The 14,839-nt window shown below is 44.5% G+C and overlaps 1 protein-coding gene across 1 annotated transcript in view; it reads right to left on the bottom strand.

Moving 5' to 3' along the window:
- Window positions 1-3,957: 3,957 nt before the first annotated feature.
- lamc1 (laminin, gamma 1) overlaps window positions 3,958-14,839 on the bottom strand; it is a 295,041-nt gene continuing 284,159 nt past the window's right edge. The window contains exon 28 of the mRNA XM_070887137.1: window positions 3,958-6,693. Within this exon, the coding sequence (XP_070743238.1) occupies window positions 6,437-6,693 (257 nt within the window). The 3' untranslated portion in view covers window positions 3,958-6,436. The remainder of the gene's footprint in view (window positions 6,694-14,839) is intronic.

The following is a 14,839-nucleotide window of genomic DNA, read 5'->3' on the forward strand; positions in this document are numbered from 1 at the left end:
CCTGCTCAAGTCCCGCTACTATGCTAGCCTCTAAAGAACGCGTAGTGCAATATCTGAGCTGGTGTCTGCGGTGAGAGATACAGCGACGCAGTGTGTTTTACCGCCTGCTCTTCTCCGGCCTCACTCTCTACGGTGCCTTCAGGGACAGGCTGCTCAGATGCTTGCTGATTATCTGAAAGCACAAGAGGCGGCTTAAGGTGAGGGGAGGGGGGCAGGAAGGGAGCTTGATTAGTGCAAGACGCTTGTGGGGTGAGGGGGAAGTGGGATGTGAGGAGGAGTAGGGATGGACATACCATTGTGGTCGCCAAGGGGGTCAATAATCTGCAGCACTCGATTCTCCAGCGTAGTGATTGGGTGATGGCTTGTCCCCCGACTGCGCGCTCTTGCTCCCTCCTGTTGTAAGCCACCTTGGCCTGCAAGAGAAAGGAAAGTGTGAGAGTGTGAAGCAATGTGTTTGGGTGATGTGCCTGCCATAGTTGAATAGCTGTCATTGTGTAAAAGGTGTGAGATGTGGATGTGGGTAGGTAGAGATTGTTGGTAGGGAAGTGCTGGGGGTGTGGTGCTTTGGGCAGTGTTTGAAGACGGTGGTTGAGATGGTGGTATGCAGCATTTGTTGAAGCATTCACTCACCCTGACCACACGAGTGAGGCTGTTAAATTTCTTCCTGCACTGTGTGGGTGTCCTGGGGACCACAGTGCTGCCCGAGACGTGCTGTGCTACCTCCCTCCACATGGTGCGGAAGACTTGTGGCGAGGGCCTCCTGCCAGTTGGTGGGTAGAGCACTGCCCTCCATCTCGCCACAGCGAAAGCAAATGCTTGATCGGAGAATCTGTGGGCTCTCTCCCTGGCGCATGGATGTGTCATATGTACATGTGGTTTAGTCCTCCGGCTCCTTCTGCTTGCTGAGGCAGTTGCATAGCCAGCAATACTAAGAATAAGGTGCTGCATCATCAATGAACTTCCGCCTTTAAGCAGCAATAAAAAGCTGGTGGCAATGATGACTTGCGATTAGACCCGATCTTGCTCCACCCTTTGAGTGTGACGCCAATGAGCTTAGCCATTAAGACTTGCATTAGGACTCCAATAATTTTATTGAGCAGTGAGCACACAATTTTCATGCAGTCTAAAGCGTTTGCACCTAGCACTAATTCTCCAACTTTTCTATTGACACCGCCCATTCCTTGGCTGTAACGAATTTCTAGCCCTTTAACTTTAGCTTTTAAATTTTTTAAAGTTTTCAACTCATTTTTATTACTCCCCCACCATCCCCAGGTTCTCTTGCTCTCATTGATCATCCCAGTCCACAACTGGTGTCCCATTCTGCCTGCCAAATTTCCAATTTCTTCTCCTGATGACTTTCCTGTCCTCCCGCGGGATTAATATGGCTGGCCGCGAGGCCATTTGTTTCCTTACCTCTGTTAATATCTGACTTTTAGTTGTCCTCAGATGCTCCGCAGCCCGTTCTCAGGCGCTTAACTGTGCTGAGTTCCATAATCACCCACCTATGGCCTACTGTGGGCCACTATTTCCTGCATGTCTCTTTTCAGAACTTTGAGCAGCCTGCCTGCCAAGAAAATTTGGAGCTCCCCATTTCTTTGTTGGCTGCTCTGCACTTCGCTGAGGTTAATCAATCAGTGGCCGTTATTTAAGCTCCATATGGCTATCCCCAAAGAGTTTAAAAGAGCTAGCGAATGATATAATTCTTTCAGCACCATACCCAACCCCCATTCTCCCTCGGTCAACCCCCTTATGGTGCTGATGTCACTATTTCTGCTGTGTGGCTCCTCCGAGCTTCAATAATATTCCATTGTTCTCAGCGACCATCAATTCTCTCGTTTGAAGCCACCCTCTCCCCAGACTCCAGATCTCCTCTGGCCTCTTACCGTGCTTTATTTCCCTCCACCATGCAGCCCCATAATCCAGCTCTACCTTTTCTCCCGCACTTCTAACCCTGCTCTACTTTTCTGCACCCCTCCATCTAGTCCCCTAACCCGGTTTTACTTTCTCCCTTATCCTAGTTCCTAACCCTTCTCTCCCCAGCCTCTAACCATATTTGACTTTCTCCAACCGTGCACCCGCTCCTCCACATAACTCCAACGTTCCCCACCCTGCTCCAATTTCCCCTCTAGCGTCTTCTAGTCTCCAGTGTCACATTCCTGTCTACCAAGGGTCCAATTATCCCTCCATCCTCTAGCTGCACTCAACTAGAAGATTTCACTTGTTCCTGATTTGTGTGCGATAGCACAGGAAATCATCTAGTGGAAGAAAAACATTTTAAGCCATCAAAATGGCGTGGGTAATGGCACCTGCTGTGGTATGGAGTTGTACATACCAGGAAAGTTCCAGGTTAAAATTCCAGTCTGGGCCAGTTTAAGTGGAGTGGCAATTTGGGTATTATAGTTGACTGTGAGGTAGAAATGAGAGAAAGAATGGTCAGGGTTCTCTTATCCAACAACTGCTGCTGGAAAATATGCACGTCAGGTGAGGACAGGTTCATGGTGCCATAATATTCAAACTGTAAATTATTTTCTTTTAAGAAATATTGCTTTTTCTTCTTCCTCTCTCCCAAATCTCTTCCCCTTTTTTCCTGAATTCACAAATTTATACTGCAGTACAACTTCATGACCATTCTCCAGTATCCAGAGGCTCAATACAAGCACAAGAACAAAGCAGTAAATGTCAGCTCAGATACAAGACTGAAGAAACAGAGCATCAGTCCCAGCCTGAGGAGACTGATTATTGTAATATTTTATTGGTGGAGAGAAGTAGTCAATTGAAATATTATGCAGGTTTAGGTGGAATGAGAACACAAACTATTGTTTAGCTAGATTCCAGTTAATGTTCTTGGATCCTGTATCCCAGTCAAACAGGTCAACAGTTTATTTTAATCAAATGTAGATGTGTAATTATCCATGTAGCAAAACAGAAGTATGAGCAGACACACACATACATCTGTTACAAGACCACTTTTAGGTAGATTTTGATCCCATTATATTTTCAGTGTTTGCCAGTTGCTGTTATAGAAAATGACTTGGTTCTTTCCCCATTAATATCCTACCTGGAAAGAATCCACACACAAAACCCTGTGTATTTCTTGCACCATCTTGATTTAATGGGTTGTAATAGTGTTATCCATTCCAAAGAGAAGTGACTATACATTAGGTTAAAAGTTCAACACTGCTATTCATCCTGCTCTGCCTTTCAACCCACCAATATGTTGGGTAGACAACAGCCAAGCTCCCCTGCCTGAGAAGGAAGCATCAGTGATTGAGATGGTGCAAGACTTGCCCATTAAGTTATGATCGCCACCAGCAGCCAATTGTGAAGAAACAAGGATTTAATCTTACTGGTTAATAATTTTTTTTAAAATTCTAACTAATTCATTGGTATAAGCAGGATCACTAGGTTGAAATGGCCTTACCTTTTACCATTGTCTATTTGATATTCTGGAAACACAAAACCACTGTTTCCTCAGTAACTTTCGGCCTGATGTCTGCTTTGTTGTTCTTTCAGGAAAACCTAGACAAGTTTCAAAGGCTGTGAAATCACAACTCAGCAAGAAACACTGGAGGCACTCTGTGGTGGTATTGGTTCAGGGTACATTATCTGAACTGTGTATATATTGTAAAAACAGACAATGGCTTACAACCCGAGGATTCTCAGAATTAGACTTTAATTTTAACAGCGTATTGTGGTATTTATTTATTTATTTTTTTTAAAAAGGTTTGCATTGCATTGACAGGGAGGGCTAAGTATTTATTAACATAGTAATCCAAAGATTACGCTGGTCCTTATTGAAAAGAGGTGAGAGGGAAGATTAGCATCTTCAGGTGAGACAAGGTGAAAATCAAAACAAAAATCAATTATTGATGAACATTTTGCACAACTACTCAATAGAATGCTAAAATGTAGGTAAGCAAGCATTTTAAGAAAACAAAAACACAATTAGCCTGAATGTATGATTCCTGTAATACCAGATTTTTATTTATTTAAATGGTACAATTTGATTTACAGGCAAAATGGTATTAAACAATAATCTGCCAGGCATTTTGGCCACTGCATGGGTCAAAATAGGTCTTAAGGAAAGCAGTGTTCTCAAGTCACACCATTACAAAAAGAATGTGCAACATACACAAGGAGACCTGGATAAAGATTACAAATATTGCGTCTTATAAATAAGAAATACTGTTTTATACATAAAATTGTATAAGTGTTGCACGTCTTTCCCAACAGTATGATGGCATTTTTAAGGCAAAAGGCTAAAAACAAAGGCATAGGACAAGACTGTATGGATCTGGTTCGCACGTCAGAATATGCTCGGAGCTTGTTGTACCATACTATACGTCAATCATTCTGTGCATGTCTTTTCTACTGGTAGGACGTTAACCTCATACTTTTGATTAATTGACTTCCTTACACGATAAATACTAAGAACAGTATTACTGTTGTAAAAAGAAAAAAACTGCTGTATCTGCTAAGTAGAGTGTCAGGAGAGGCGGTTAATAGTAAAACTTCAAAATAAAGATGTAGCTCCTTGCTTCAGGAACAATATTTGGGAAAGAGCGTGCAACCCTTTAGACCTGCCCAGTGCTCATTAGATAAAGCCTGCAACCCTCTTATAGTAAAACCAATACAGTGATAGTTTCAGGCACTAAATGTGCAATTATAGATGATTAAGTAATTAGCAATAATAATATTCAGCAGTGATAGTAATTACACGCAATAAATTGGCTAAAACGTATTACAACAAAAACGAAACAGGCAAACACTGATTAAATTTTACATCGTCAGTATGGCAGAGGCAAATCAATCTAGCTGGCACTGCACTGTCAGGATAAAAGGCAAAGGGTACACACAGCCTTTCTCTCCACCTCCACCCCCACCCCCACCCCCCCCCCCGGCTCCACCACAAGTCCCTGAGGTATGTGTTGGAAAAGTAACAGCTCAGACTGCCAAATTTTTTTCTCTCCAGTTTGTATAACTGACTTAATTTACGAATTTCCATCCAGCCCAAATGCAGAAAATGCAGTAATATTAAATGGAGTGTGTTTTAACATGTTTGGGCAGTGGAAGTTGGGGGGGGGAGGTGGAGCATTCCAAATAGCCAAATTTGAATATTTTAAAGGACATTTACACATCAGTAATAATCTTCAGATGATTGATCACCAAATTAATTTAAAAAAAGAGTGGCAGCCCTAAATAGAAAATAAAAACTAAGCTGTGTATACAAGCAAGCAAAATACCACAGAAATATGCAAGGCAATTAGAAGCAGGTCTAAAACATGGTTACTATTGATGACAGGATCTTGAGGGTGGGGAGGTAACTCACAGAGCCAATCCTGAAACATTTATGGAGTATATTTACACAAAAAAGACTCAACATTTCCTCATACTATTCCATGATAAAAAACATTCACACAAAAATATAACATTTGAAATAATTAATAGCACCAGTGTATCAGGTAATTTAATTTTTTTTGCTACGCAATGTACAAAGTTGCATAGAGTGTCGCTGTAAAAAATAAGTTCTGCTTTTGACTTTGACATAGATGAAGCAGCAGTCTTGGGAACGGAAATGTAGTGTAGTCCACACAAAATGCATGTGTAAAACATTTCTATGGGCATTTCACTGTCGCAAAATAGCTGAAAATAAGGGAACAAAGGGAGCAGGGAAAATTAGTATTACATAATTCAATCCGTTTTCTAATGAGAAGACCAACTTTCACGGTAATTTACAACATTAACATGGTGAATACTGCATATATTGTTCACAAGTGACTTACTGCTATCCTACAGTGTTGTGGTTTTACGTGCAGTTAGGAAGTGAAGTGGTATAAAGTTAAATGTTAACATGTTAATGATTCATAATCCTTCACAGCTAGTCTGGTCATTTAAAAGGGGAGAAAAGTATCCTACAATACAAAGCTATGTTAATACGCATGATGTGAATGTAATAAAGAGCCAATGCCTCCATGTAGCAGGAGGAGAGACAAACCTACATTAATAGCCTTTTTTGTTTGTTTTAAACACCATTATACTGATCAAGGCTGACCCTCTGCTTTCTCATTTCAGCAGAAGGAGCCTCGGTGTCTGCCCATTGGAGAGACAGGCCTGATACCTCAAGTCTAATGGTGCGGAGTGACTTAAATCGGGTGCATGGAGTGTGGCTCTCAGACAGACTGTCCCTCTAACACAGACTTGATTCATCCAGGATCCCAGTAGCTTGCCATGTAGGTATGTCAACTCACACCCACCCCAATGTCCACAATCTTGTGCTTCATCCAAGCAGCTGCATTTGATGCCTGAGGAGTTTCATTTATGAGCCTTGGAACACTTAATGCTGTTGTGTCAGACATTGAAAAAATTTGGTAATAAGGCAATTTCTGTACAATGTCACTTTTAGGTTTTGAGTAGGACATGGCGGCCAAGAAGGTGACTACGGGGTCTCCAGAGACTGGGTATTGTAACAGCCAGGAGGTAATGTTTGTTTGATGTCCTCTAGGTTTTTGATGTCCTTCAGGATATCTTGAATGTCTCGTTCATAGGTAAATATCGCATTAGCCTGCTCCTTTTCAGCCTCTTCTAGATCTGCCAACTTCCGTTCTAAATCACTATCCTTCATCTGATCCTTGGCGTTGTTGAGAGTGTCCTCAATTTCTTTTAGCCGGTCAACGTCTACATTATCGAGCTGACCTGTAAAAACAAGCCCAACCATAGTAATCAATATTCCAGTGTGACAAGGAAATATCTGACAAATATACAAGCTTATCAAATTCACACAGTATAGTTCACTTACTACTGCAGTAGAAATGCAAATTCCAAATGGTGTCGTGGTAGGCAGGTTAGGCTGGTAAATGGGTAGGCACAGTTCCTTCTTACAATGCAAAGGACCTTTATATCAAACATATATAAATATAGGTCCTAAACTTGGACATTATTCTGCAACAGGCAGGGAATTGAATGTGTGCAGATTCAAATAAGTGATTTGCCATTACATTATCAATTTTTAATCAACTTTTAAACTTCTTAAACAATTTGGGAAAACTCTTAAATTTTTAATCAACTTGGAGAACTTTTTTAAAAAACTTTTAAACAACTTGATTTACATTTTAGACTTTATCAACTTTATCAATTTATCTATTTATTAAACCTTCAATCAACCTGTGTAACTTCTTTTTAATAATTTGGAAATACTTTTAAACTCAAACTTTTAAAACAACTTGGAAACCTTTGGGGAAATTTTTAACCTTGGAAGAAACTTTCCAAAACTTCCCTCGGAACCCCTGCGGACAGCTGACCTTCCCAATGCCTGCCCCCCAACCAAGCCTCGGACCACCTACCGTCAATGGCGCTACTCGGCGCCGAGTTTGCAGCCAACACCTCGCCATAGACAATTAAGCTTAAACAGCTGTGCCTGGTCTCCAGTCATCTTGGACCACGACCGTGCTCAGCTAAGCCCATGTGGTTGCCAGTGTGCAGCGGCCACCCCAGGTTAAAAGAACTCATGCACAGGCATCTTCCACTTCGCTAATGTGAAGTTCAGGACCTGGAACACCAGGACCCTCATGGACAATTCCAATAGCAACAGGCCGGAAGGCCGCACTGCCATAGCTGCCCGGGAACTGTTTTGACATTGACATCGCCACCCTAAGCAAGACCCGGCGGGCAGGGGAAGGCCAGCTCAAGGAACATGATGGAGGTTACATCTTTTTCTGGAAAGGAAAACCAGAGGAAGAACGCCGCCTTCATGGAGTCGGCTTTGTCGTCAAAAATGAACTGGCCGACCGCTTGAAAGACTCCTCCTGCGGGGTTAACGAACGCCTCATGACTCTTCGCCTTGCCCTATCCCAGAACCAATGCGCCACAGTCATCAGTGCATACGCCCCAACACTCGATGCAACGGATGAGGCTAAAGAGGGTTTTTATTCCAACCTCGAGACATCCCTGTTCCGCGTCCCCACAAATTGATCCTCCTAGGTGACTTTAATTCCAGGGTCGGCAAAGACACAGTCCTCTGGGGAGGCGTGATTGCCAGACAGGGGTAGGGAAAGCCAACTCCAGCAGTACCCTACTCCTGACAAAATGTCTAGAACATGAACTCATCACCAACACCCTGTTCTGCCAGAGGGACAAATACAAGGCATCGTGGCAACACCCTCGCTCCAAACACAGGCACCTGCTCGACTATGTCATCATCCGAGCCAGTGATCGCAAGGATGTGCGCATCGCCCGCGCCATGACAGGAGCTGATGACTGCTGGACGGACCATCGCCTAATCCAATCCATCATCAAAATAAACATAGCCCCAAAGCAGAGAGCACAGCAGAAGCAGTGCCGCAAAAGAGTTAATGCCGGGGCACTTAAAGACCCAGCTAAGAGAGCCCTATACAGCCAGCACCTCACAGCTAATCTGGCGTGCCTCGATGACCCTGAGATGTTGAATGCCCACAGCGCTTGGTCTGCCCTCCAGGTCTCCATAACCAGTGTCTGTGGAGAGATACTTGGTTACTCAACCAGAAAACACCAGGACTGGTTTGATGAAAATGATCAGGAGATTCAAGAACTAATAAATCGTAAGCGCAAAGCATTTCTGAGCCTCAAGCAACAACCCAACTTGGGAGCTGCAAAGCAACGTTATAGACGGCTCAAGGCTGAGGTCCAACAAAAAACCCGGGACCTAAAGAACAGGTGGTAGATGGAGAAAGCACAGGAGATACAACAATTGGCCGACAGCCATGATATGTGAGGATTCTTCATTGCAGTCAAGGCCACCTATGGTCCAAACTCCCAAGGCCCGACCCCACTCCTGGCCAAGAACAGGGAAACACTCATCAAGGACACCGAGGCTGTCAGGGCCCACTGGAAGAAGCACTTTGAAGATCTCCTCAATCGAGACTCTGCCTTTGACTCGGGTGTTCCCAACTCCATCCCGCTGCATGCGACCTGCCACCACCTCAGTGAAACCCCAACGCTGCACGAGGTAGGCAAAGCCATAAAACAGCTCAAGAATAACAAGGCTATGGGATTCCTGCTGAGGCACTAAAGTATGGCGGAGAGGCGCTGTTGGCACGGATACATGACCTCATCTCTCTCATTTGGAGGGAGGAGAGCATGCCGGAAGATCTGAGAGATGCAGTGATCGTGACCATCTTTAAAAAGGGGACAAGTCCGACTGAGGCAACTACAGGGGGATCTCCCTGCTATCAGCCACTGGGAAGGTTGTCTAGAGTTCTCCTAAACTGTCTTCTCCGTGGCCGAGGAACTCCTCCCGGAGTCACAGTGTGGATTTCATCCCCTACGAGGCACAACAGACATGATCTTTGCAACACGACAGCTGTAGGGAAAATGCAGGGAGCAGCGCCAGCCCTTATACATGGCCTTTTGACATCTTAGAAAGGCCTTTGACACTGTCAACCATGAAGGCTTATGGAGCGCCCTCCTTCGTTTTGGATGCCCCCAAAAGTTTGTCAACATCCTTTGCCTGCTCCACGATGACATGCAGGCTGTGATCCTTACCAGCGGTTCCATTACAGACCCAATCCACGTCCGACCAGGGTCAAACAGGGCTGCATCGTCGCTCCAACCCTCTTCTCAATCTTCCTTGCTGCCATGCTCCACCTCACGGTCAACAAGCTCCCCGCTGGAGTGGAACTAAACTACAGAACCAGTGGGAAGCTGTTTAACCTACGCCACCTCCAGGCCAGGTCCAAGATCACCCCAACCTCTGTCATTGAACTACAGTACGCGGACGACGCCTGCGTCTGCGCACATTCAGAGGCTGAACTCCAGGATATAGTCGATGTATTCACCGAGGCATTTGAAAGCATGGGCCTTGCACTTAACATCCATAAGACAAAGGTCCTCCACCAGCCAGTCCGCCGCACAGCACTGCCCCCAGTCATCAAGATTCATGGAGCGGCCCTTGACAACGTGGATCATTTTCCATACCTCGGGAGCCTCTTATCAACAAAGGCAGACATTGATGCGGAGATTCAACATCGCCTCCAGTGCGGCCTTTGGCTGCCTGAGGAAAAGTGTGTTTGAAGACCAGGCCCTCAAATCTACCACCAAGCTCATGGTCTACAGGGCTGTAGTAATACCCGCCCTCCTGTATGGAACAGAGGCATGGACGATGTACAGAAGACAGCTCAAGTCGCTGGAGATATATCACCAACAATGTCTCCGCAAGATCCTGCCAATTCCCTGGGAGGACAGGTGCACTAACATCAGTGGGCTCGCCCAGGCCAACATCTCCAGCATTGAAGCACTGACTACACTCTATCAACTTCGCTGGGCAGGCCACATAGTTCGCATGCCAGACACCCTAAGCAATTGCTCTACGCGGAGCTCCTATACAGCAAACGAGCCAAAGGTGGGCAGGGGAAACGTTACAAGGACACCCTCAAAGCCTCCCAGGTAAAGTGCAACATCACCACTGAGACCTGGGAGTCCCTGGCCGAAGACCACCCAAGGTGGAGAAAGTGCATCCAGGAGGGCATTGAACTTTTCGAATCTCAACGCCGCGAGCAAGAAGAGGTCAGGCGCAGGCAGCGGAAGGAACATGCGGTAAATCAGTCCCACCCCGCCCCACTTTCCCCGACGAATGTCTGTTCCACCTGTGACAGGGTCTGTGGCTCTAGTATTGGACTATACAGCCACCAAAGGACTCACTTTAGGAGTGGAAGCAAGTCTTCCTCGATTCTGAGGGACTGTCTATGATGATGATGATGTTGATGAATGAAAGGAAACAGTAATGGATAAATCACAAAACTCAACTGGTTTACAAACTAAACAGATCTCAACTTAGTAAAATCCTCGAGTACTAATCTCGGACTTGATAGCCACTAGAAAGTTTGCCATTCTTAGGAGTTATAAATTGCTGTCGACTCAATATAGTCTATAATGTAGTCGTGCATGCCTGCCCACAACCTGGGAGTTAAGATTACCAATGGTTGGGGAATGTGGTTGCACCATCTAATGGGTAGGGTATGAAGTATTTTTGCCCAGTGTTGGCTTGGTAGCTGTCCCTTTAAATTGTCACAATATTCTAAGCAGTTTAAAAACCAGCTGCATATCCTGAGCCTAATTTGATACCAATGTTGCAAGGTTTGGTCAACTGTCTCCAAGATTACAAGCTTGAGGGGAACCAAGCCAGGTAATTCAAACATAAATATTACTGTATGATCAGTTGAGTTGTGTATGACTGACAGCTCTATTTTGGGGAAAAGGTCAGTTATTTAAATCTAAGGAGCTCCAGCAATGGTTTCAGGGGCATTTCAGTTTAATCGTTCAAATCAGAAAAAATCAGTTTGCAACCTTTAAGAATTAGGTCAGACCAATGTAGCTCCCATAGAGAAATATAAAAATAATCATTGTGCATTAAACATTAATTGCAAAATATAACAATTTAGTATAGAGACTGAAAACATTGTTTCCTTTAATAGAGCTAGGTAGTATAATTTATACTATAGATGATACTGTTATTTAATTTGTGTATGTGTTAAATAAATTCACTTGACAGTTAAAGTTTGAAACAAGATCTGATGCTATGATAATCTGCTGCTTCTCAGAGACAGATTCTGTGGAGGTGAAGGATAATTCTAGCAGCTATAATAATTACCAACAAGATTTTTCTGATGGGTATTCTGGCATATTACTGAAAGCTTACCCGGATATCAGGACAAGTGAAGATGCCCCCTGAACTTACAGGGAGTTGGGGCTTACCTATGGGAGTTATTTGAAATATGGAAGTTGAAAAATCTACAGCAAGGATAGGAAGATTGTTTGTGGCCTCACACAAACCCAATGTAGAAATTTGTACTGAACTAATGAATCTACTACCTTCCCAACAAATTTACTGAATGGTATTTACTGAAGTGTTTGGCTATTTTTCTGTGCAAATTCTCAAAAACATATTGCCGCCTGGGGGAAAATAGCAAGCGTATATAAATTAATGGCCTGTAATTTACAGTCAGCAGCGAAGCACAGACGTCACCTCTGACCCCGAAGAAAACTGCACAGAGATCTCATGATCTCTGCGGCGAGAAGTTTGTCTTTTTCGGCATTCAATTGATTTCAGCGCCATGTAATGGGAATTACTAGTGCGATGCGACTGTGATGTCAACAAGCTGTTTAAACAGCTAATCACACTGCAGAATTCTCAGACAGGAAAGCAGGAAGTGAGAAGCTGCTTTTATCCGAACTTTTAAAAAATGTTAGAGACCGAAATAAAGATTGGAACTCACAGATGGGAATATAGTAGAAGTTGAAATATGAAAAAGTTACTTAAATTTTTTTAAAATCATAATGGAGAAATTTGACACTCTACAAATATAAAAAATGAAAAATGGCCAGAATGTTCATTTACCAGTCAATATTATAATAATAATAATAATAATAAAAAACGTTTATTTATATAGCGCCTTCAATGTAGTAAAATGTCCCAAGGTGCTTCATAACAGTATTACAAGACAAAACAGATAAATTTGACACCGAGCCACAAAAGAAGAAATTAAGGCAGATGACCAAAAGCTTGGTTAAAGATTTTAAGGAGCGTATTAAAGGAGGAAAGAGAGGCGGAGAGGTTTAGGGAGGGAGTTCCAGAGCTTAGGGCCCAAACAGCTGAAGGCACAGCCAATGAGGCACGTTCAAGAGGTCAGAATATGAGGAGCACAGATAAGAGCTGTTAAAACCCCAGCTACACCTACTCCAACAGGGCTTAACATTTAAAAGGGGTATTTAACAGCAACATTAGCGCAGAAAAGCCCATGTTTTCATCAGTTTCATTGATTTCACCATTTCACCGATTGCCGGCTTGAGGGGGGGGGGGGGGGGGGCGGGTGGGGTGGTGTCGTCCCACAGTGCAGCCAGTGCCGGAGCAGTGGATGACTGACCACGTCAGGATTTCCACATTTAGATGCGCATGCACTAAATCCTGAACTTGCGGTCAGTTTCAGAGGGATAATGACCAATGTTCCCTCTAATTTTTGGGCGGCCGTGTGGCCTCTTTAACAGGCTGCGTGGGCAATTCAAAATTCCATGCATGCGTGGTTTTTCTATTTAAAAGCCGGCTCACCGGCTGCGGGACCTGCAGAGCGCTGTGCAACCATGCAGCTTAAGGGAAACATTGGTAATGGTGACGAATACTGTTATTTTGCCGTTATTACCCACCGCAAATCCGGGCCAATGTAATTTACAAGGTGAAAATGGCACCATGTGTCTGCAAGTCTACACATTAGAATCCTTGAATCCTCCTCCATTGTAAAATGAGTCATGTTAAAATGAAGTTGAACGAAAAGAAATCCAAATTAAATAAATGGAACACCTCTACAAATAATGTTTTAATTGGACAGAGCATTTTCCTATGTGTTCCTCAGAGTACCTTAGAAAGATAGGTTACACCTCCTATTCTAGAATGAACCAAGTAGAATGACAGTAGAAATCAGGCAAGCGGAGGAAAGTTTTATGTTACAACAACAATTTATCAAGCAAAATTTGACACCAAGGGCGATCTTGGTCAAGGAGTTAGGTTTTAAAGAGCATTTTACAGGAGGAAAGAGAGATAGAGAGAGAGAAAGAAGCGTAGAGATTGAGGGAGGTAATTTCAGAGCTTCAGTCCTTGGCGGCTGAAAGCAAGGCTACCAATGAATGGTTGAGCGATTAAAATCGGGGATGCACAAGAGGCCAGAATTTGAGGGGCCCAGCGACCTCAGAGGATTGCAGAACTGGAGATTTCAGAAATATGGAGGGGCGAGGCCATAGAGCGATTTGAAAATGAGGATGAGAATTTTAAAACTGAGGTATTGCTTAACCAGGAACCAATATAGGTCAGCAAGCACAGGGGTGATGGGTAAATGGGACTTGGTGCGAGTTAGGACATGGGCAGCAGAGTTATGAATGACCTCAAAACCGAAATTGCCCTCCAACTCACATGGGGCGCACTCACCGTTTCTTTATGTTCTTAATCCGCCCCATGGTCCGATCGAAATTCAGCACTTAATTTGTGTGTTGGGGCAGATGTCATGGTGGCGGTGGGGTGGAAGTGTCCTTGCAGCGGATTGGCCGCCCCGACCAATCGTCAGCACGACGTGGACAAACTGCGACACGCTGATGCATCACAATGTTCCCTCCCCTTCAATTAAAGGGGAGAACCACTGCAAATATTGCAAAGTTTTTAGTTAGGTCCACTGGGCCACCAGGGAGGATTTCGGCCAGGCTTACAGAGGGTGCCAGGCTGCCTGTTGGTGGCCCGGCCAAACCCGTGGGCATAATTGTCAGCCTGACCTGGCAGTCGGCCAACAATAAAAAATAGAATGGAGTTGCTGGCAGCGCGACCTCCCCTGTAAGGGAAGACGCAACGGCCAGCCACAGATACAGCTCCCCGCTGGGGAAAGCTGTCAGTGGCACTGACTGGTCTCGTCACTCCCGCGGGGTAATTCTGCACAGGGGTAATTTCCCGCGGGGGTCGGAAAGTGGGTCACCGCTGGTCGTTAATGGCCAGTCGGACGCAGTAGGAAAACGGGCGGTGCGGTAACCCCGTTTCCGGCCCGGGGGCAATTTCGGAGGGGTCGACCCATCCGTCCGCCCCCAGTCGATAAGGCCTCTCCACTCCATTCACGTCTCTTAGAAGAGATGGAAATGGAGCTGATAGAGGGGGGCATTTTTGGCCCCCTCAAGTTTATGGAGGTTAAGATCCGAAAGGCCAAGGCTTCCATTTGTCCATCTGCTGATCTTTTGCAGACATGAAAAGTAACTGTCTCTTTCGCAGAATGTGTGGGGAAAAAATGAAAACTTTATCACATTCTAAAATGGTTTCCCAACAGTAAACTGCTGACTTGCT

The sequence above is a fragment of the Pristiophorus japonicus genome, chromosome 8 (genome assembly GCF_044704955.1).
Source record: "Pristiophorus japonicus isolate sPriJap1 chromosome 8, sPriJap1.hap1, whole genome shotgun sequence".
NCBI lineage: Eukaryota > Metazoa > Chordata > Chondrichthyes > Pristiophoridae > Pristiophorus > Pristiophorus japonicus.